The 24,364-nt window shown below is 42.2% G+C and overlaps 1 protein-coding gene across 1 annotated transcript in view; it reads left to right on the top strand.

Moving 5' to 3' along the window:
• The window catches only part of LOC308085745 (neuroplastin-like), a 60,624-nt gene that overhangs the window by 30,993 nt on the left and 5,267 nt on the right, over positions 1–24,364 (top strand). The window contains exons 2-6 of the mRNA XM_080429054.1: positions 974–1,321; positions 9,093–9,264; positions 11,826–11,920; positions 16,137–16,270; positions 17,270–17,546. Coding sequence (XP_080285180.1) covers positions 974–1,321; positions 9,093–9,264; positions 11,826–11,920; positions 16,137–16,270; positions 17,270–17,546 — 1,026 coding nt within the window. The remainder of the gene's footprint in view (positions 1–973; positions 1,322–9,092; positions 9,265–11,825; positions 11,921–16,136; positions 16,271–17,269; positions 17,547–24,364) is intronic.

The following is a 24,364-nucleotide window of genomic DNA, read 5'->3' on the forward strand; positions in this document are numbered from 1 at the left end:
CGATGCGTTTTGAGCTTGTCAATCTGCTATGTTTGAATTTGAATCCTGAAAAGTAACAAATCATTTCCATGATTATTTTTTTTTACGTTTAAGAAGTAGTGAAAATAGCAGATCTGCAAGCTCACACCGCTTCGCTTTGCGCAGCGTTGTGAGCTATTTTCACTAGTTTGGGTCCCGGGCAAACTCATTCTAATTTCTCTTCAGGGTCTCCAGATAATTTTTTTTGGAACCACTGCATGCACACTGTGGATTTGATCGATTGATTGAATACTTTATTAGTCAGAAGTGTGAACAGCACGTGGTACAGTCAGACAATTAAGGCTAAAAGGATAACTTTAAAAAAAAAAGTCCTGGGGACCATTGTGGTCCTATAAGCATTAAATTCATCAACATAACATAAAAAATGTACACGATAATACATGTCATCATTTTCAACAAATACAAAACACAATGGAGGAGGAATGGATTCCATTTCACGAATGTCAAGGAGGAGAGAGTGTCTGATGAAAAAAGCTTTACGTAAATGTCAATTTGACAATTCATGACGGGACGAGTTCAAAGTGTGTTGTTTTCCCATGTAATGCGCTGTGTGATAATGGGGTTGCTGGATGACACAGACTGGGGTGGGAACTGTGACATTGTCTGAAGGTTGTTGTCTGCTATTAGTGGACACGGGGACTGTGACTTTGAACACACTGTAGAGGGGTCATTAACCTTTCCTCTCATCTTCACTACCTCTTGTTCTTTTATCTCGTCCTTTTAATATTCAACAGTTTATTCCACCTACGTATCTATGCTTTGTGGCTCGCTCTCTCTTGATTTGCCTTTAATCATCCTTTCTTTTCTTTTTTCCAACTGATCCCACTTTGGTACCCCTCTGGCCTTTTCCACACCTTCCTATACCACTCTATAACCCTCTTCTACCCCCCTTTTTCCTTACCCTGCCACCCTGATTACGCTGTTCTCTCTCCAGCTGGGTTCGTGAAGTCGCCGATGTCCGAGGTGAAGCTCACGGGGGACACCTTCGAGCTGTACTGCGACGTGGTCGGCAACCCCACGCCGGAGATCCAGTGGTGGTACGCCGAGATCAACCGGGCCGACTCCTTCAAGCAGCTGTGGGACGGCGCCCGCAAGAGGCGGGTGTCCATCAACACGGCGTACGGCAGCAACGGCGTCAGCGTGCTGGGCATCACGCGCCTCACGCTGGAGGACTCAGGGACGTACGAGTGTCGGGCCAGCAACAACCCCCTGCGCAACGACCTCCGGCAAAACCCCGCCATCACGTGGATCCGCGCCCAGGCCACCATCTCGGTGCTACAGAGTGAGTGGTCCATGTCCCCCGTAGGTCTATGTCCCCGTAGTACCTACTGTAGGTGGTGGTGAACGAATCAGTGAAACCCCCACACACCCCTCCACACCTGTCCCAACCAACCACATTACTCTGTGAAAACCCCGACCTCCACCCAGAGCCTGCTTCTCCTAGGGATGGAACGGTAATCGTTTTTATCGTTTATCGTGATAAAAAAACGCTCACAATAATCGTATCGCAGAGATTTTAATTTATGTTGAAATTGTCCTCCGTCATACTAGGATGAATTGGCTTTTGTTGAGCTGCAAATTCAGTACCACTTAAACCCTCTATACTTGATAAAACAGACCTGTAAAGAGTCTTATTTCACTCTACACAAATCAATTCGCCAAAAATAGCAGATCTACAAGCTCACAACGCGTTGCAACGCGTTGTGAGCTTGTAGATAGGCTATTCTTAGCGAACGTTCCCCACCAGAACAGGGTATCTGGGTGTTCAAGTGGTTAACAAAAGTGGCATATTTTGATTATCGCGATAATAACGTTAATCGCAATTATTTTTGCCACAATAATCATGACATGTAATTTTCATATCGTCCCATCCCTAACTTCCACAAACAGCAGCCACTGGCCAGACATAAGAAAATAAATGACCAAATTGTTCATTATGAGATATTTGCTTGTGTTTTATGGTATTAGATTTCTGCCAATAAAATCAAACAAAATATATCCAGTAGCAACACTCATGATTGAGAACTTAATGTTTGAAAAACAAAACAAAAACATTAACATTGTCAAACAAATGACAGCAAAATAACTATATTTGTTTTTTCTCTAAATCAAAGTCATAAATATTTGCTTTTGTTAGGGGTGGAAGAAGCCGCTGAAGAAGTGCTGAAACTATTGCTGCTCTATTGTTTTTTGTAATTCTTCGTCTTCTGCTGCGGTTTTGCAAACTCCCTTGAGATAGAGACAAGGTGTTGATCAATGAACTTCAAAGGGGTGATGGATAACAATCTAGACCAAAGGGTCAATGCATTTTTTTTAATTTGTTGGCTCTCAGCAAGTGCAAAACATGGCCTACTATAAATTTAAATGTGTTTCTCAAATCATTACAAAACTCACAGGATATGATTCATGTTGATTCGTGTGTCAAATTATTCAGAAATTTCGCAGGTCAATGACAGTTTGGCCAAACATCACCAAACTATGTGGACATGTTTCATTAAGGTCTTGAAACATGTCCCTCTAATGCTTTTTGAAACTGAACAGTATGCACAGACGGTTGTTTGACTCTTAACTTAACATTTGGGTCCTGAAACGCATAACCCTATCTTCTTCCACTAGCAGAACTTTAAGGAAGTGCCGTTCTGCAGAATTCTGGTGTTTCAAATCCAATTCTTAAGCGATGGTCCTATATAAATACGAAAAATACATATTATGCATGTTGTTTTGAAGTGTGCAGTTGCCCAATTTCCATATAAAACCTTACTTTATAAGACCATCACTTCAGAATTGGATTTTACATAGCAGAACGACATTTCTGATAGTGGGGGAATATAAGTATAGTAAAACTGTTTGGGTTCCCAGGGCTAGGCCTGGCAAAGATTTATCCGTAAATGAATGAGCGTCTGTCCAACTTAGTTGTCTTTAATACAGGTGTCAAAAACTGTGAATGGTCCCAGAAATTGCAGTTTTTTGTTTTTTTTTACAAAACCTTTTTCTTTGCTCTCAATTGTTTGTTACTTTGTTTTATTTTATTGGCACAAACCTAATTTCATACTGCGTGATTTCTGTAAGTAATTGTAACATTTATACTTGGCCCTTTTCCCAGGGTATTTTATACACACATCCACGGAGTGCTGCCCTGTAAGTAGCACCGCCATTGCTGCAGTGTCAGACTCGGTCAGCTGCTGTTCCGTTTCTGTCCGTCTGTTGACGTTACTCTTTACCTGTTGGCTGTTGGAGCAGCCATAAACTACACAGGTTTGTCCCGATTTTCTGTACATCTTTGTACAGCCACCTACAGGGCAGCGCTCCGTGGATTCGTGTATACACAAGTAATAACTGTTTTGTGTTTTGTCTTGGCCAGATTCCTAAGTTCTCGCCACTGAATCCAGTCAAGTCCCTGCCTCTCCCAAAATCCCTTGAGCGTCTTGTTGTAGATGACCACAAACCCAGTCTCTGTCTGCATTCCCTCTTTCCTGCCACGCCAAACTGTCGCATCCTCCTACATGTGGTCTATCCTGGCTGTTCTGTTCTGCCATGTCCTTTGAACAATTATCCGATCACTCTTTCTCTGTATCTTAATTTCATCCATTTCTTCTTATTCCTGGATTTATCTGTTGTTGTTTTGTTGTTGTTGTTGTTGTTTGTTGTCTTTTTTCTCTGCGTCCACATAGTGTGTCCCTTTGTTACGTGGATTGTTTATTTACTTCAAAGCCCCGTCTTGCAACATGTAGCCCACGGGCTAGCGGTGCTTTGAAGTAGTGCTGTTTTATTTTATTTTATTTGGCTTTTCATCCTGGGCGAGGTGTAGAGATGGCATTGTAAGAAGACACAAGGAGGGAGCTGTTCAGGTGTAAAGAGTGATTTCACCTCTTGCCTGACACAAGCAAACATTGTTTGCTGTCTTATAATTTGTGTGAGGTAAAAGGGATCAAATCCAATAAAGGAAGAGACCACATAAGAGTATTTCCTCTGTCAGATAAGAGAGAGGTTTCCATTTCCAGTAATAATGGGCTTCCAGACTCATCTCTCTACACAGTGTAACCTTGTTCCTTCTTAAGCCATCAAATGTGTGACTGTGAATCAGTAATGACATTATATATCCCCCTCTGCTCTATGCATTCAAACATTCAAACATGCTGAATGTCAGTTTGGACCCTTTTAATCTGCGCACGCTTCAGTGCCTTGCCTATTGGAGCTAAGGGAGTTGTGGAATGTTGTTAGTCACAGTGAAACGCACTGAGAAGCTTATAGAGGAGTGTCTGCTCCTTGCCGGCTTCTCTGTGTATTAAGCCTAATTTATACTTTATTATACAACCCCCCCACCAAAATTACAGATATTTTTGGGGGGGTTGAAAACATGCAATTTTGGTCAAGCGGACATGCTTCGTGTGACGAAGCACGAATTATCCCATAGCCACCCACTTCATTGTCTTACCGATTTTATTTGCCGTGCTGTGCTTACAAAATTAGACTATGTGTGGAGTCCCTTGGCACTTCATGCCGTTAATCATCGATTGGAAGCACAATTGCGGCTGTTAACTATACAGTATCTCACGCAGACTCCTTCTACCATCAAGTATTTAAGTCAAGTTGGCAGGTGAAGCATACTGTAATTTGTGAGATAGCCTAAAATCGGAATCGGCAAACCTATAACTCACTGAACGTATTATGTCATTACTGAGCATTCTTATATACATGTAGTATGTTGTACGTTATTGCATGTATATAACAAGCTATACATAATGGCCCCCCTGATGTATAGTGAATGTATAGTTAGTAGCTGCAGTAAGCGCTCAAATATTGTTGTCTTGTTTGAGCCTTCTAGTTGTTGTTGTTTTTTTCTTTTTTTTGTAACTGTGTATAGATATACTCTGCTGTAGCTCATTGTGAGATATACTTTCATGCACACTGTAAACGCTTTGTAATGCAACTTATGTAGTGTTTAATTTCTTTCTTTCTTTCTTTTACTGAATTCAAATTTTACTCTCAAACTACCACAGACCTCGCATGCCCAGATAAACCTACTGTACATGAATTGCTTATGTTTCACACTTTCATGTGTATCCCTGACCTATTACACAGATCTCAGTGGTTTTGGGAGCCCATGGCAAGGCTCCAAACGCTATGGGGATTGAATTGGCTCAACCTCATGCAAACATCCTATCTGTGTCAGTGAGACATACACAGTAAAATCCTCAGTGTTAATAACCTTTGTGCGTGTGCGTGTGTGTGTGTGTGTGTGTGTGTGTGTGTGTGTGTGTGTGTGTGTGTGTGTGTGTGTGTGTGTGTGTGTGTGTGTGTGTGCGCGCGCGCGCGCGCGCGCGCGCGCGCAAATGGTCAGGGTCGTTTTTGGTTCTGTTTGTAAACTCTCAGGAGTTAAACTAGCACCCAGGGTTGTACAGTGTAGCAATTACTGGCACACCCATCTCAAGGTACACATTCAGGTCACACCGGAATGAACTACAATGTAATGATAAGCTGCTTGCAGTGTCTAATACAATGACTTATCACTCTCCTAAATACAGAGTTAGCCAAGCGCGCACGTGCGTGCGTGTGCGTGTGTGCGTGTGCGTAGACTATCTTATCTCATTGATTTCTCCCCTGAGCAGGTGTCCTCTATACAACCTTCACGTGGAGGGAAAAAAAATGCCTGTGGACTGCTGCGACTTCTTTGCCTGACGTTAATTTATGTAGCTAATATTTCTTGTGTGTGTAGCCGCCGTGTTGTTATGATACTATTAATAGATTGTGTCGTTCTGCTGCACGGGTGGTGGTTGTGTGTGTGTGTGTGTGCGTGTGCGTGCGCGTGTGCGTGGGTGCAGGGGGGGGGGGGTGCCCTCTGGCTACTGGGCATACAAAACTGCAGAAGGAGGTGCCATGAATGCTAATAGAAGTCACTTGGCCGTCCCAGTAGCCTTTCTCCCTACATGCCTCCACCCCCCCCTCCTCCCCTGTCTCTGCATTTACTAGCGGGCTGTCAGTGGCAGCCAATAGCAATGCCTGATTTATATACTTGCGTTGCGTGCCGGTGGTGGTGTCGTGCGCCGGAGATTGCAGATCTACAATCTCACGGCGTACCGTGCTGCGGACGCTTCGTGAGCTTGTAGATCTGCAATTTTTTTTCCTGTGCACGACACCACCACCATCGGCGCGTCCATCTAAGGTATGAATCACTCATAAGATTATCATGCCCCTCCTCTCGGAGGGTTGCCTGGTTGCCATGGCTGGCCTGCCCTGTAGCAGTAGGAGGAGGAGGAGCAGTAGTAGTAAGGTGGGGGGAGGGCCGAAGGAAGCCTTCCTTCCTCCTCCTCACTTTTCAAAACAGAATGGAGGGCCGCCTCACCCTCTGATGACATTTCCGGACTTCCTTCGTTGTCCTTGAGAAAGGGACCCTGACATTGTCTTGTTGAATAGTGCCTGGTGGTGTCTGGCCTACTGTATGTCTTACAGTGTATGGCTTATTGTCGCATTGTTTTTTTCTACTAAGTATAGGTCAATCTTTTAATTAAACTAAAGTGATTGCAGTTATTGCTACTCTTTATTGTCACCGCCAGGCTGAAAGGCATGGCCGAGACTATGTTTTGCACCCTGTCCGCCCGTCCTGGATGCCAGAGGAGACTATGTTTTGAACCCACATTTTTTTCACATGGGCCTGTTATAGCGCCACCAGGAGGTCGATTTTTGCAACAAAAAAAAATTAGACAGTACACCTATAGATTTTGTCCAAACATTACGCAAATCGGTACACAGTATCTCTATAATCATTAAACGAAACAGGTCTTTCAGATTTTTCATATTCCATCCTGATTGGCTAAGATTGGCTTCCAAAGTTTGGAGGAGTGCTCCGTTTTGAACAAAATGCCTCAAATCATGAACACAGCGTGCGATTTCTGTGAAATTGTGCACGCACATTCCCACTAGGCCGAGGAAGAAATGCCACTTGACATTTTTCAAATCAGCCTCATGGTAACAGGCCGATTCGTGTTTTTACTTATAACTGCACTGATCTGTGTAACATTTTGTATGCATGCTCCCTAGAGGCCAAGGACAAACCTTAGCCCTGCATTTTTCACATCTGCCTTTTATAGCGCCACCAGGAGGCCGACTTATGTAAAACAAATTTTACCAACCAACTAATTCTACCTACTAACTACTAATTTTATAATGATCTCTATAGTCATGTGATCATTAGATTTTTTGACAAGTTTGCAGCCCTTTTTGAACAAAATGCCTCAAATTATGAATGCAGCGTCCGATTGCAATGAAACTTTGCATGCACATTCGCACTACTTGAGGAACAAATGCCACCCTTTTAACATTGTCCTATTATAGCGCCACCAGGAGGCAGATGTTTGCAAAACTTCTTTTTTTTAAATTACTTTATATTACAAATTTTGTCCAAACATAACGCAAATCGGTACACATTATCTCTATAATCATCAAGACAAATCCGTCAGACTTTTTGTATTCCATCCTCATTGGCGAATTCAGAACATTGCTGGCCCACAATAACCTAGTGTACCTGACCTGGCGGAGACCTGTGCTCAGAGGAGCCCTTTTTCTAGTTTTATTAGTGTACTCTGGCTGGTCAATTCACTCATCCACCTCCTATGTTGACTGTTACTAAGGAGATGACTTTGCAGGCAATAGAAATTTGGGTAAGTGGGTGGAGTGTGGATGATGGTTATAGTAAATGTCATGAATATAATTGTCTTGAATAGAATCACACTACAATGTGCTTGGCAACACAATGAGCCTTACACTGTATACCTGCCTATGCACTCAAAGTATCTAGTGCTTACAATGGGTCTTAAAGAAGTGATAGTACCGGTAGTTAGTTGGAAGAAAATTGCAATGCACTGTAACTCTGCTACCCAAGTAATGTCGGGGGGGGGGGGGGGGGGGGTATGTATCACAGAAATGCAACTTTAAATCAAGTAAAAGGTTCAGCAGTAAAGGCAGACCAGAAAACAGATTATTCAAAATATTACAACTTGGTTTTTCCATTCCAGCGATTCCTTGCGCTTGTGTGCTATTTCGTCTCTATCGGATGGAAACCTCATTATGTCCAAAAAAATATAACTTTTCAGGATTCAAATTCAAAAAGAGCAAAAGTAGCAGATCTACAAGCTCAAAAACGCCACCGCTTCTCGCCGCGTTTCGAGCTTGCGGATCAGATAACTTTTGATGCTTTTGTGTGAGGCTGTAGTATGAAAAAAAACACAAACAAATCAAAATATGGAGATAAGAGGTTTCTACCCCGACAGCAACGATTTATACACCATATGTGTCCTCCGTTCATTAGTAATTCTCCTACACAGATCTCACAGCACAACCGCACACAGCTGCTATGCAGCTACTGTAGCACAGCCCCCAGTTCAGTCAGATAACTCACAAATAGATTGAACCAATATTATAGACCGAATATATTGAACCAATATCATAGATTGAGAATACAAGTGTGGATGTAATATTTTATCTTGGCGTTCAGGCTCTGCTACATTTTCTCCCTGCTCAGCACAATTAAGACAACCATCATTAACCTTTAAGAGCAGGGAGATAGATATATAATAACAACCCCCCATGGGGAACAGAAACAATAGCAGAGCCCACTGGTGGTGCTGGGGTGGTGGTGGGAGCAAACGGCTCATGACAACACCCATAACACACAAGTGGACGGAACACAGATGTAGGTGAGCTTAAATAACCCGCCCGATTGGACAGCTGACTGCCACGTCAGTGTATGACGACGTACTGTATGGGTCTGCATGACGCTGTAAATAGCCACATAGAATGGGGTCCGCGTCAATATGCCGGCGGCGCATTATTCCGACAGTTACTAACCCTATACCTAAACCTATATCTAAGCCTAACCCTAACCCTAACCCTAACCGCACGCGGAAGCCACGTAGTCGGAATAATTGGATGCCGGACTTACGGGCAGTCCCCCATAGAATGAGCATGCATGTAACCTCTCGAGTGTATGCTGCCTGAACTAACTCGCAGGCTATGTATAATTTCTGTGAGAAGGGCTGACTGTCTCTGTCTTCCAGAACCAAAGATCAATGCCACTGATCAGATCTTGCTGCCGTTGGCCACGCCCGGGCCCATCACCCTGCAGTGTAACCTGTCTAACTCGCACAACGCTCACCGCGAGAGCTTATGGATGAAGAACGGACGGGAGCTCGTCAACACGCGGACAGAGCACAAGAACACAGCGTACAGGTTAGTAGAAAAAAACAGCGTATACATGTATGTCAGTGGTTCGCAAAGTTGGGTCCGGGGAGTGGGGACCCCCAGGGGTCCCAGCTAAATCATTTTAATCACTTTATCCATTTATATGTTGGCTATTCAAAAATAGCTGATCTACAAGCTCACAGCGCATCACTTCGCGCTGCGAGCTTGTTTTATATCTGCTATTTTTTTAATTGTTCCAAAAAATATTGAAAATGTTTGAACATTTTGAATAATTGGTCCGCACTAATGCTCATGATAATATTGTACCATTTCTTTCTACTCGCTATGTGTCTCAGAGGGCTGTGGACAGTTCAGAAACCCGCCTACCAGTGATGTCATCATTAGGCAGATTTCACATTTTGTATTTACATTTTTATTAACGCAAGAACAATGGCCTCCATTATAGCATGCTAACTTTCCAGGAATAGAAAGCCTGCAGTTTCTATTAGCTTGGATTCCCTAACGATGATGTCACTGGTAGGCGGGTTTCTGAACTTTCCACAGCCCTCCTCTGAGACACAGAGCAAGCAGACAAAAATTATACCATATTATCATGAGCATTAGTGAGGACCGGTTGAAAATGGGTGAAGTCGTCCTTTAAGTGGTCAATCAAACAAATTAAAACAAAAATATATGTGTCGATTTGAAACTTTTCTATTAGTCGATACATTGAAAAAGTAATTGATTGAATATTTGTTAAGAACATAATCCATAGTTGCAGCCCTAATGTATGTGGATGTTTCCTGGCAAAGAGAGGGTCTAGCTCTAGCATAATCAATGCAACATTATTGATGTAAAGTTGCCCATAAGCATTACTCACACAGAAAGTGTGAAAATTGTATCATCACACTACAGACGAAATTATTGAGCTAGAAACACACATTTAACTGGTGGTGGACGACACACTATCACAGCCTGGAGTCCCACAGTAGCTAGCTGTTACTTCCTGCTGTCACAAAGCATAGTCATCGCAGAGAGCTAGCCGCTGTCACGCTAGACCAGTGTTGCCAGGTCTCCTTATTATACGCGACTTTGGGCTTAAAGGTAGGGTAAGTGATTTGCTTTGGTTAAAATAAGTGTTAAATAGCTCTATATTCTGATAGTACTCATTGCTATAGAGTGTTTGTTCAGTAACAGGAGTCTCCTTGTCTCTCTAGCTCTTTAATAAACAGAAAATGCATTTTCGTTTCAGTTTCAGTTTAATTTCCAGTTTTATCCAACCAGGACAGAGAACTCAATCAGGATACAGATTAAACAAGTGAAATTGGAAGTGAAGACACTAAGAAATGAGCAGACAAAATTGGAACTGGAACACTATACAAATGAAGCTTAAAAATGGGTACTTTCTCCTGATTGGCTGAAATTTTGACACCTACCGGAAAATGTATTTTCTGTTTATTAAAGAGCTGGAGAGACGGGGAGACTCCTGTTACTGAACAAACACTCTATAGCAATGATTACTATCAGAATATAATGCTTTAACCTTTTAACAAAATACTTTTTGTTTTAACCAAAAAATATCACTTACCCTACCTTTTAAGTCGCTTATAAATATTGGTAGTTGCGGGTTGCGTTTTTTTTGGGCTTGTTTCTAAAGTGTAGTTGCTTGTTCAGGCTGGTTCCCTAAATGGTTCTTAAACATTTTCATGGCAAGGACCCCCAGATTAATATGTAAGCTATTTGTCCGCAGACCCCCCAGTATTGTTAACCATTTTACCCTCTAGTTTTAGTGAAATGGACTCAAGTTACAACTGTACTCAGTCGGACCACTACACCAAATCTCTTCACCAAAAATAGCCGATCTACAAGCAGATCCCAATGCGACGCGTTTTGAGCTTGTAGATCTGCTAATTTTTGGCAAATGTTCCCCTCCAGAATAGTCATGCTGCTGGGGTTTAAATCAACATGAATGAACTGAACCTCACACCCCCCCTAACACAAACTGTAAGTCCCTGCAAACAAAGGTGCTGCAGCAGCATCCAGGCCAGCTGACTGATTCCATAATAAACATGGCATACTCTACCCCCCTGTTTTGGCAGGAATTAAAGTATACCTTACTTCAGAATGATATGTAAAAAATAATGCCCACAAGGGTAGAGTGGAATAAATCAATGGATTTATTTAACAAAAGCAGAGCGCTCGCTGAGACTGGCACATGCATATCAGACGTGTGTTCCCGTTATACACAACAAGAGAACACAAATAGATGGAGGCTTGGTTGGTGGACAGATCCATACATGGCTCTTTCTACATAGATTTACAAATAGTTACTCTGACAGGCTGCCAACAGGTGAGAACATGGTTTGCTTACTAAACTGTGAGTTGTAAATAAGAGTGGACTGATGTCCTCTTAGTAAAGGCTTAGAGAAGGCATGTTGGCATTCTAAAAAGTCTATTATCCCCCCCAATATCAATTATCTATCATACGCTGTGTTCATTCTGTATACATTATTGCACCATATCAGTTATACATTCATATGCTGTGTTCAATGGCTAAACTACCTACAAGTGCACTGTAAGTGTAATCTATATTTTGTGTTTGGTTGCAGAATCAATAAACCAAGGGCTGATGATGCGGGGGAGTACATGTGTGTTTACACATTTGACATGGCACCGAATGCAAACGCCACCATTGAAATAAAAGGTAAGATTCAGCCCTGCCACGGTGTCGGGGGGAGAAAAAAAAGGAGAAAACAAGATAGTTTTTATTTTATTTTTCTTATTTTCTCATAACCCCTCGGTATCCACACACACATTGCTTGTATGCATTTCATCAGAGAGGTCAGAGTGCAATACCCTTTAGACACGGTAGACTCTGTATCTTTGCTCAAGCGCATTTGGCAGTGTGTACGTGGGTGCAGCACAATAGCGGCAGGGTTTCCAGCGTGCATAAACAAGGTCTTAGCAGGGAATTGTTGGCCGCAAACTTATCTGTTTTTGTGTGTGTGTTTTTTTACATACAGTATATAAATATAATGGAATATAATGGAATGGAAGCAGTGTGAATCTCCCCCCCTCCTTTTCATAAAGTGAAAAATACATACACTGTATGTATTTTCCATACACTGTATGTATATACAGTAATTGTAGCTGTATGGGACTTGCGACAGTTCAAAAAGTAAAACCTCATGCAATGGTAACCTGGTAAGTCAGCTGATAGCTGGATCTTCCTGCAGAAAACTGAGGCGTGTCACCAGCTCACGATAAGAATATGTACTGTACTGTACACCCTCCTGTCGGTACAGCAACCTTATTTACTTATTTCTTATTTACAGAACCAACTTAAGACCTGATTATAACACATCATATTGCAATGCTTATGGATCTTCTATTTTCACAATTTAAAACGAATTGGGACACCAGGCCACTTTACCCAAAGCTCAACATGCCAATGTTGAGTGAACCAACTGTTAATTAGAAATCCTTTTTGGAAAAAGGCCTATGAGGCATCCCTTTTTTTTATTCTGAAAATATTTCATGTCAACTGAATGTGGCATTCTATAAAGAGGAAATCAGGTGGTTTAAATGTGTCTTATGAAAGTTAACAACATCCTCAAGCGATGCAGAGGGAGTCCTGGCTGTCAGAGAGTGTTTGGGACCGCCCAGCGGTGACGACAGGGAGCAATCCGGAGTCTGTTGTCACTCTAGGCTTTCAGGCTGAGAGGACAGTCTAATAAAAAGAGACAGCAGCCACTGCACACACGACTCCACAGAAATACACACACGATGCAAGATCCTGCTGCCAGTAACTTCTTAGACACATATTTCTAAATGTATGATGCATTTCAGATCCTTACTTTGAATCTTTCCAAAAATGTTGCAAGGCAGACAGACGTAGAATACAAAAAGTAAAAATAATTTAAAAAACTGAAAACTAAAACCAAACAAACAGAAGAGGTCATGAGACAAATGTTTACTGGATTTGAGGTACAGGGAAAAAAGGTTGCAACCAATAATTACAAGAGATCTGGTCCGTTATCTAGGTATTCTAACCATTTCCCCCCATCTTTTTTCGCCCAACTCTTTTTGGAGTCTTAAAGAATAGGTCATCTTATTTCACATCTTTTGGATGGTAATTATTGGTTGTATACACTACAGTATGTGCTTTATTTATGATGTGTCAAAACATGCTAACTGTGCCGCTTTGGTTTCATTCAAGCTGACAGCTCAGGCGTCGTCTTGAATAAGGAATCTTCTCTAGCGAGTAAGGGCAAGTGAAACCCTGTTCAAGAGAAGCTTGCCTGTGCCTAGCGCTTAAGCCAATTTGCCTTTGCATGGCCACGGTGCATACTGAGCATGCCCTGCCTCTTATTTCATGGCTGTCTGATTGCGTAACATGGGTGATGACCGTGTGTTCTGCTTTAGCTTGAGTGAAGACGGAGATCATCTCTATTCAAACAGGGTCATGGGGCCTTCTGCGGGCCTGTGGCCGCTCAAGCTTGCTGTTTGGTGGTCCCTGGATTTAATTTCTTTAATTTCCTTGTTGTTTTTGTGTGTCCCTTTCTTCCCTAAACTAAACTTTTCTCGTTTTTTGTTCCTTTCTTCCCTAAACTAAAATGGAACATGATTTTTTCCCCCCCCATTTTCAGGCATGCAGCATGTTGTGATAATCTACAGTAGTTCCCGCTTCCCACTGCAGCATCTTAATAAGAGGACGTACGTGTCTCTTTAAAAGTGACTGTGTTGTGCCAAATAAAATGACAAATCTAACCATTTTACACTGTGTTTATGTCCTTGCTCTTTTCTCAAAAGTGCTCGACTTGTTTTGTGACCTAGGTTGCGGGTTTGGTCGCTATTTACGCAGGGCCATCTTTGCTGTGTGCTCTTGGCAGCAGTCTCCCCTCGCCTACAGTGTCCTTGGCACTCCCATCCTTGCAGGGACTCGGCTCAGAGGCAACAGATGGAGGGTTGTGTGATGTTGTGGGATTAAGGCTCTGAATCCGGTCCCAGCCATCACTATGGCTGGAATGGTGTTTATTGTCTGTGATACTAAGCTTTGCAGGAGATATATATTTTGTACCTTTTATGTCTCATTTTTGGCATATTGTATGAGTTTGTGCTAAACTACTCATAACGTCTGTAGTTTAGGCTTGGGTATCGATAATGTGAAATATTATGTGAAAGATGGTATTTGCGTTATCCAAATACTAGTGCATGTGATTCTATACACAAGAACAACCCTAAAAATCATCTGTATACTGCTTACAATTTTCTGTGACGGGGGGGGGGCAAAGCTACTAATGAAAAACATTCATCATCTGCAGACTGTTCGACGTGTGACATCATCATAATCAGCTTTTTGTGGATTTATTGACACCTAGGACCAGCCCCCCCCACCACAAACACACACACACACTCGCGCCACACACACACACACACACACACACACACACACACACACACACACACACACACACACACACACACACACACACACACACACACACACACACACACACACACACACACACACACACACACACACACACACACACACACACACACACACACACACACCCCTCTCTCCCACGTTCACATGGCAGCACATTCCCTCCCTTCTCCAACACAGAGGGGATTAGTAATCACCGGGCTGTCAGGAGTGTGAAATGGAGGTTTCAGGCTTTTTTCTCGTCACTCAGTCAGATAGGGCAGCCTCCTTGCTGTCAGTCAGGATGCAATAGTGCAGTGTAGACAGGACAGGAGGCAGAGAGATGAGCGCGTGGAGCCCCTCCTCCGCGCTACAAAGCACGTGCACACACCCATAATTAGAGTGAGGGGTGATGTCACTGAACGCTCAGGCCACCACCACCACTACTACTGTACTTCTCTCCCAGCTATACACACACGCACACACATGGCTGATGGGGGGGGGGGGGGGGGGCTCACTGCAGGCCCCTCTCTGCTTGATCCTGCTTAATTGCATGGAAGGAATTAGCGTAATTTTGAGGATTAGGGAAAAGCTGCAGCAGTTATCTTATACTGCTGCTGTGCAAAGTTAAAAGGGGGGATTCTTTGTCTTAAATACAGTCACTTAAATTTCACCTCTGGGTCGTCATGCTCATAGTCACTGTGTTCAGTAACTATGCCGGATTTCTATATAGCCTGATACTGGAATTGTTAGACTTTTTTTTCCTTCTTCCGTATGTGATCCAGATTAATGACATAATAATAATCAATTAATCCGCACTATATGGAACTACATTGTGGCAGATTTGTACATCTGGACACATTCAGGACTGCAGGGCACTCATGTTAAATTGAAATCCCTTTTGTTATATTATGACCTGGTTTTGGATAAACTGTTAATTCTGCCCTACTGACTTGCTTGTTTGTTGATTTTCTTTTGAAAAAAAAAATACATGTGCCTTTTATTTAAGACAAATTGAAATATAATGACTGCTTTTTTCAGCATTTTGATATGTCTGTGTATTAACTATTCAGTGATCTTTCCTTTGTTTTCCCTTGCAGACATGTATAGAAAACCTTCTTTATACCAATGCCTTATAATAGACCAAACACCACCTCAGATGTCACTGAACATGTTGTCACTTTTCTGAGTAATCAAGGTTGCCATCAACAAATCAAATGTGGGAAAAAACTAAACACGAATTAATTACAAACCAAACAACAGCTCAGCGTTGCAATATAAACAGCTTGGTTTAAAAAATACCCTTATTTCACACAAGAGACTGATTTTGTGTAGAAACATCTTATATACACAGCTGTGACATTTACTATAGTCTTATTATCGTCATAACTTAACTCATGTCATCTGGCAAGAGCTAAATTGTGCCTTTGAAGGTGTAACTGCTGCCAACTCGGATGATTATGTGACTTTGTTTTTTATTTTAACTTCACAGCTGTACCCGATATTACTGGCCACAAGCGGAGTGACAATAAAAAAGAGGGAGAAAACGGGATGTTGTACTGTAAATCTGTCGGCTACCCATTCCCTGTCTGGACATGGCGCAAACTGGAAGGAACACAGTATGTGGTAAGTATCTTTTTACTTACTAGGATCATGTATGTTTTGTAGTATTTACTGTAAATCTAGTCAGTGGTGTAAAGTAACTAAGTACATGTACTCAAGTAGTGTACTTGAGTACACTTTTGAGGATTTTTTTCCTATTTAGTATTTCCTATTTTCAATATTTTTACTTCTACTCCACTACATCTCAGAGGCAAATATTATACTTTTACTCCACTACAATTATTTGAAAACTTTAGTTACCAGTTACTTTGTAGATTTAGATTATTTTCACAAAACCTATATTAACCACTTCAGCCCTAAATACATTACGGTCATTTAAAAATAGCAGATCCAAACTCACATACAAGCTTGTAACAGACATTTCTACACTGCAGTATTGATACTTTTACTTAAGTAAAATAAGCAAGTACTTTTTCCACCACATAATCCAGTCCACAGATGTGTTTAGTTAGCAATGGTCTGCTAACTAGGTAACTGGTTGTCATCTGACTACAGATACTCCTGAAGAAAATGTTGAAATGAATCTAATAGAACAAGTTCCACAACATAGTTTTAACAGTGAAATGAACAGCATAATGTTCTATAAAACACAGAGAAGTACTAAAATGTTTTATGATGAACAACTTTCCACAGAAAAACCAAGTTTTACGGCCAATTCACAGCAGCACAACACTGGCACATTCTGATCGAGCATTGCATTTCAACGCAAAGTCTATGGAGACGAGTTCGATCTCTATGCGTTCCCACAGTGTCGGGACGCTCGACAGCAAAAAGCGTAGCTTTAGAAGTCTTTTATCTATTATTACAACCAGGAAATACTCTGAAAATACTTTTTAGTTGTTAATCTGTGCATATAAAATATACATTCCTCAGACAATCCAACCCTAAGCACTTCTGTTGCATAAGATGAAATGCAGTCGTAAATCGCATACTGCATTACACTGTTACATCATCATAATCTTCACTGTAATGAACTGTGAGATCTGGTCGGACTGTTTCTAGGACATCGACAACTCCTCCGGACGCGTCTTCATCACCAGCAGAGACAACTACACGGAGCTGAACATAGTGCAGTTGGACATAGACGTAGATCCCGGTGAATACCAGTGCAACGCCACCAACGTGATCGGTTCCAAAGCCATAACGTCCATTCTGAGGGTTCGCAGCCATCTGGCACCGCTCTGGCCTTTCCTGGGGGTGCTGGCGGAAATCATAATCTTAGTGGTCATCATCGTCGTGTACGAGAAACGCAAGAGGCCAGACGACGAGGTGATGGAAGGTAAGAAAACCTCCAACTGTGATTTACAAACACTTCTGCACTAGCTACTGTAAATGTGCTTAAAAAAATTATTGTGGCTATGTGTGGGGAAAATGCTACAAGTATATCCATATTAAAATATGACTTTCAAAGCACATGAAAACTACATTTCTGCCAGTAAAAAAAAAAGGAGAAAAAAAAGGTATTTTGGTGGGAAATACGGTTGAGAGAATGAATGGGAATATTGGTTTCAGACAGTTGAACCTCTCTTTTTTTGATCGATTGATTGATTGAATACTTTATTAGTCAGAAATGTAAACAGCACGAGAGGTGCAGTCAGACATTAATGCTAAAAGGATAACTCAAAAAAGTCCTGGAGTCTTCTTTCCATTGTGGTCCTATGTACTACTCTACCTCCCAATATAATAAAGGTTTGCACTGGTGCTTAACCATTTGGAACACTGGACAGCATTAGCAAGTTTCATCTCTCAAAAGAGTGGAACTCAGTTTTCCTTTAACCCATTCAATGCGGGAACGCTTTATTGTTATTGTAGATTTTATAGCTGTAACCAATATTTTATACTTTGGCTATTCAAAAATAGCAGATATACAAGCTCATGCTTGTAGATCTGCTATTTATTTATTTTCATCTTTGAATATAGATATTTTTAAAGCGAACATTTGTAACTCAAATCTTTGCTTCTGGGGGGGGGGGGGGTCCCTGGAACAACATATTTTGAGATGGGGTCCGCGGCCAAATTCATATAATTTTGGCGGTCCTTGACATGAAAGAGTTTGAGCACCACTGATACAGCAAACATACGTTTTTCAGAAACCTGCTAGGATTTAGAAGACATTTGCAGATGCTATTGAAAGGGTTAACTTGAGGCCCCCTGGCAGCTCAACCAATCTGTGCACTTCCTGTTATTGCTGCCCAGGTCAAATCTGGGTCAGGACCCTGTGAGCCCCTCCCCCACTCTCGGCACTGCTGAACTGTGAAATAAAGCAGCCATTTCTTTAGGTTAACCTTTAAAAAACACAAACCATTCTGTAATCATTCTGTATCGAGCTTCTTGTAGCACAACAAGAAGTTGATTAAAAGAGTCAAAATGTCAACATTTTCTTTATAAAAAAAACAACATATTGTTGCGGTCGTCGGGCAGAAACCTTGTATGTCCAAAACCATACGACTGAGTATAAAATAGGACTTTTTAATTGATGGAGAAAAACAAAACAAATAAATACATGAAATATGGAGATATGAGGTGTCTGCCCGACAGCAACGATAATCGTCTCTGTCGGGCGGAAACCTCATACTGTATGTCCAAAAACTGTTACTTTTCAGGTAGCAGTAGCAAAAGTAGCAGATCGGCAAGCTCAAAACACGCCGCTTCGCGCCGTGTTTTGAGCTTGCAGATCTGCTGCTGTGGAATGATCGAGTAGGGCGACAACAACAAAAAAAAACACAAAAAGTTAGAATATGGAGATAAGAGCTTTCTTCTGCCCGAGAGCAACAACATTATGCTGGCTCATTCTCCTGGTAGCGCTCTATGACTTCAGGACATGCGGCTAAAGACTAGATATCCCTGGTACAGGGCATCTGGTGCAATCTGCCCTTCCAGTCTCCTTGGCTCATAAATACAATTTATGTTTTGGGCCATTGCTTTGAGGCTTTGTGATGATATACGCATTTGATCCGTGTTTTTTCTTTCTCTCACGGTCTGAATAGTGAGCTATTACATTACACTTTGCTGATGTGAGAACAAAATAGATTTTGTTAGAGGTCTGTTTGTCTTTCCTGTCTCTTTCCTGTCTCTGATTTTGTTTCAGATGTGTAAAATATTTTCTCTCTCTATATTATGCTGTTAGGCATACAGTATAGTATACTGTATCCCTATTTGAGCTCATTTATGGCCCCAATGACCCACTGCAGATATTTTATATCAATAAAAACATCAACATGAACCACTTAAAACCCTATAGGCTATACTTCATTAACCGGAGTCCTCCAGGGTCTACACTAGGCCCCCTCCTTTTTTCCCTCTACACCAAATTGTTTAGACGAAAATATGTGATCTACAACCCACAATGCTTTGTGTTGCGTTGCATTGTGCAGCTTGTAGATCGACAATTTTTTTTGCCGAATGTTTGCCCCAGGATAGGGACGCTGGGGTTCATGTGGTTAGAAAGCATCCTCACTGCTTTGGTTTATCAGAGAACAAGCAAGTGAGGATTGGCCTAACATAAGGGGCATAGAATAATCTCGTCTCCAGCCTGAGCCTGCCCACTGCTACCGTTACTGTTTTGTCTCCAAGGCGCACCATCTCAGCCAAGTTAAACAATAACTCTCATATCGCTCAGGCAGCTAGCTAGGAAATAAGGTCAACAGCCGTCGAGAGCTTATCAGATCTTATGCCCACAAAGAAATATACGAGAGCTGCCACTTGTGAATATTCATGAGCTTTATAACTCCTCCAGCCGCACAGGCCTGCGGTGAATAATTGACCTCTTACCCAGGGACGCACTTCCTCGCCACTTGATCCGTGCGGAGAGAAAAGGAGGGAGATTGTACCACATAAGCCACAAGCCACACATTGCGTGGATGCATGCTAATATGACCTTTACACAGAGACACACTGGGCAAACAGCAAGGGGGTCATCGTGGCTTGACCTTTTCTAATGTTTGACGTTGCTGTGCTGCACCTAATGGCTACGATAAGGGCTTCAAATTGTTTTAAGACATTGAAAAGGCACCATCTGCATTCATAAATTTAGACCGTGGCAATAGAAAATATCATACCCAATGATTTGACTTAATTCGTTTATATTCTTCCCCCCCTCTTTCCCAAATGGCATCATAATCTAAATGGGTGGTAAGTGAGAGATACTGCTTGCATGCTTTCAGAGATGCTTCTTATAGTCCAACACTGTCAATTTATTATCTGTTTCTACCGGCCGACAATCCATCCAAGACCATTCTAATCTTCACTTCTGAAATGTCCTGAGGGTCATTTATTAGGGTTTCTTTTTGTATAAATTATGCTGAAATGACATAATTTCGTCCTTCACATTCGGTCAGGCTGATACAGGCCGACAGGTTTCTGCAGAAGATAGCCAGTCAGTGTTCAGGGCAGGGTCATGTGGACAAATGTCTTTTGTGTTCTATGTTGTCTATCACCATTGGTTCTGCTTGCAAAACCAATGTTTGTACTGTGACATAAAAAAAATAAAAACATGTATATATATATATATATATACACAAAATAGATAATTCCCAATATATTTATGAGGAGCCAGACACAAGAAGCACAAGGAACCTATTAGTCAGGGTCAGGGAAATATGTAACAAAAATAGGCTCAGTTGTTCACTTCCGGCAGAAAGTATGAAAATTTGCACATGGAATCTTTGAAGTATGCTGATTTCAAATTTTGCCGGATCCAAGCTCTTTTCCCATGGGATCTGGTCGTAAAATGAGAATTAAAGATGGCCGCCAATGTTTTTGGTTCAATTAGGTTTTGTATTCCAATCTTTGACACCTCTTCACTTTTGAATGTGAAACAAGTTTGTTTTGATGAAATCCAAATTGTAAAGCAGCAATACTTTGAAAATGTTGGTTTCTGTAGATTAATTTAGCAGATTAGAGTCTGTTTTTATAGTAAATTTGATTGAAACCAGTGTTTCTCCAAAGTGCTTCATCTGAGCCTCATGATGTTGGTGTCTCTACCTATGTTTTCAGGGGTATTCTTTCACATGAGATCATATTACTATGGGTTCACATTTATTTAATATTTTTGTAGCAACAGTGAAAACTCATTCTTCAAAAACATCCAGTAGTTGCAAACGCAGCGGAAGGAGGCGCGCCTCCGCGCAAGTGGAGCTTACTATGAAACCGTGCTCGGCTTGTGTGTGTCTCTGTGTCTCTGTGTCTCTGTGTTCACTGCCTGTGTGCAGCTGTGTGCAGCCAAGTAAATGTCCAATATAGACGTACCATACATCAAATGAAAGGTCTTTGAAAACTGAACACACCTGTCAAGGTTGCGTTTAAGCCCGCCCCTTCCCCCGGAAGCCACGCCCCGGAGAAGGCTCCTAAAAACTCCCCATTGAAACCCCATGTTAAATGAAAAGTGCCCGAATCGCTCCGAAACTTTTTCTACCCCCCCTAAGTCGGGGTCTACGAACAAATACTTCGGCCTCAGATTTCGGCTCCGCCCCCCGGAAGTGGGTGAAACAGGCACTTCAAACACTTTGTTGAATTGTTCAAAAACATTCAAAGTTTTTTTTGGTGAATTTTTATTTTTCTAAGATGCTCAATTTTTTTTCCGCGCGTCTTACTTGTATCCAGAAAGCCATTGTATCAGATCTCAATAATGCAATCAGTACGTTCTGGGGAAAGCTGGGGAATCTATTCTCAGAAGACAGTAACGACTTGTAAGTGCTTGACACCAAAGTCATCATGCCTGATGAAGTGGTAGCCACAGTGCGATCTGTGGAGGACATTGGCAAAACACAATTTGATGGCTTTGTGGAGAAGCGAATCAAGGATCCTTCTATCAATTTCTATGATAACATTGCAAAGAACAATCTACCTCTGTTCAAATCAAAGCTGAGGAAAACATCATCAAAATCTCAGGTGAAGATAACAAGTATGAAAAGTGACGTGCAGCTGTTTTCACTAATACTGCTTGCCAAGTTAGAGATGGTGATCTTGACACATTCTTTGAACACGAGTGCCATGCGTGGCCACCGGCATTGGCTGAAGGTATCAATACAATGCGCCCACCAATCAGTAAAGCTGATCTCTTGCCCTGTTTGGGAAACTTTAGCACCACGTCCTGGTGATACCCCCAAAAGAGTAGTTTGTATTTTTGTATTTTTGTCTCCGCCGTAGGTGGAGAATATGTTTTCGCTTCGTCCCGCCGTGTGTGAGCAAACATTGTTAGCCAAGCTAACATTGGTCAAGCTCCACGTGACACGTGTCAATATGTTGACACCAATGCCTTTGATTGGCTAGAGGGACGGATGACGAAATAGAATCCTATAAATAGGTGTGTCACTTTTACTTTTTGAAGTGAGGTAAGACAGGACCAATCAGTCTTGATTGGAACAGTACGTTCCAGTCCAAATCACCCGTCCGTGCGTGTGTGTGTCCCTTTGAGAACACCTAACATTGGTCAAGCAAAGGCGCAGAAGGCCAAAGCTAAGAAAGCATACTCATCTACAACAGTAACACAGAAGAGGACTATAGAGTTGAATTGATCCCACAACAACAAGGCCGAAGTCTTAATACTGTAACAATTGGCCACCTTGATCAAATACATTATGTAGCACTAGAGAAAACTGACATAGATCAAACACACCAATCAACTGCTGAAACAGTTCAAGACAACAATGAAGATGAAGAAGACAGACAAGTATTTGAACAAACCAGTCAATTACGACCACTCCCATATGACACATTGCTTCAAGAAGAACATTCTTTAGATGCAAACACTACATATTCAGTCGCCCCTGCAGAACACCAAAAACCACGCACATTCTACCAACAGTACCTTGCAGTACAAATCACCCGTCCGTGCGTGTGTGTGTTCCTCTGAGAACACCTAACATTGGTCAGTTTTACGTGACATCACAATATGTAATATAAATATATAAATAGGAGGCTGAGATCACACAATGTAACTAACTCCCATTATGCAAACTAAAGAAGCAGCAAATGAGCATCTGAAACCTGATGAAGACGCAAAGGCGCAGAAGGCCAAGGTCTGCTGGCGGAGACTTGTGCTCCGAGGAGCACATTTTCTAGTTTTAATATAATTTTTATCCCTCGATTTTTGTAACCCATTTTTTCACCCTGTGCCAAAGTGATCCTGGGCACTACATTCCCCCCACCAGCCTAGGGAGGCCAGGGCCGAGCTCATGCCTCCTTCAATGCATGAGAGCCAACTGACCTTCTTGTCACCTGACAGGGGAGAGTTTCCCCGGTTGGACGTAGCGCGTGGAAGGAACACGTTATTCCAACCAGTTCCCTTCCCCTCCATCAGGCACCCCGGCTGACCAGGGGGAGGCAGTATAGTGACCAGGATTACTACATGTTTTTGTGAGGGTATTAACTACCCTAGGAGACACGGGGAGAACATGCAAACTCCACACAGAGTAGGCCCTTTCGCCAACCCCACCTAGGGTATGGACACGGGTGACGCGGAGGAGAAGACACACCCCCAGCGCCCACAGCGTAGTTTGTATTTTTGATGGCGCTGCCTTAGTCCATCAGTTAGAACCTAAGAAGTGTAACAGTGTGGTCAGTACATTCGGTGACTATGTACAGAAACAGTTCCTTTCGTACATTGCACGAAAGTTGAACGAGGAGACTGTGATGCGTGTTGATGGTGGTGTGGGACACGTACAGAACGGACAGTCTCAAGGAAGGAACCAGGCTTGGTTGTGGCACCGGCATACCACTCCATATGACTGAACAGACATCCGTGCCACGAAACTGGAGCAGCTTCCTTCGTATAGATTCCAACAAAAAGACATTATTCGGCTTCCTCGCAGCTGCTCTGGAAACAATGGTTGTACTTGTTCCAGATGGGAAAACACTTCTCACAATCCATGAAGAAGATGATTTTCAACTTCAACCATGTACACATGAAGAGGCTGATTCACGAATACATGCCTGGCACGCATACCAGCGGGGGTACAGAAGGGTCGACATTCATGCAACGGACACAGATGTGGTTGTGTTGGCTATCGCAATGGCAAGTGTCATGAATGGTTGTGAACTGTATTTTGGACAGTTTGGGGAAAGTCTTCTATCATCTCGGCGGCAGAAGTAACAAAT

The sequence above is a fragment of the Gymnoscopelus braueri genome, assembly GCF_963280865.1.
Source record: "Gymnoscopelus braueri genome assembly, chromosome: 1".
Lineage (NCBI taxonomy): Eukaryota > Metazoa > Chordata > Actinopteri > Myctophiformes > Myctophidae > Gymnoscopelus > Gymnoscopelus braueri.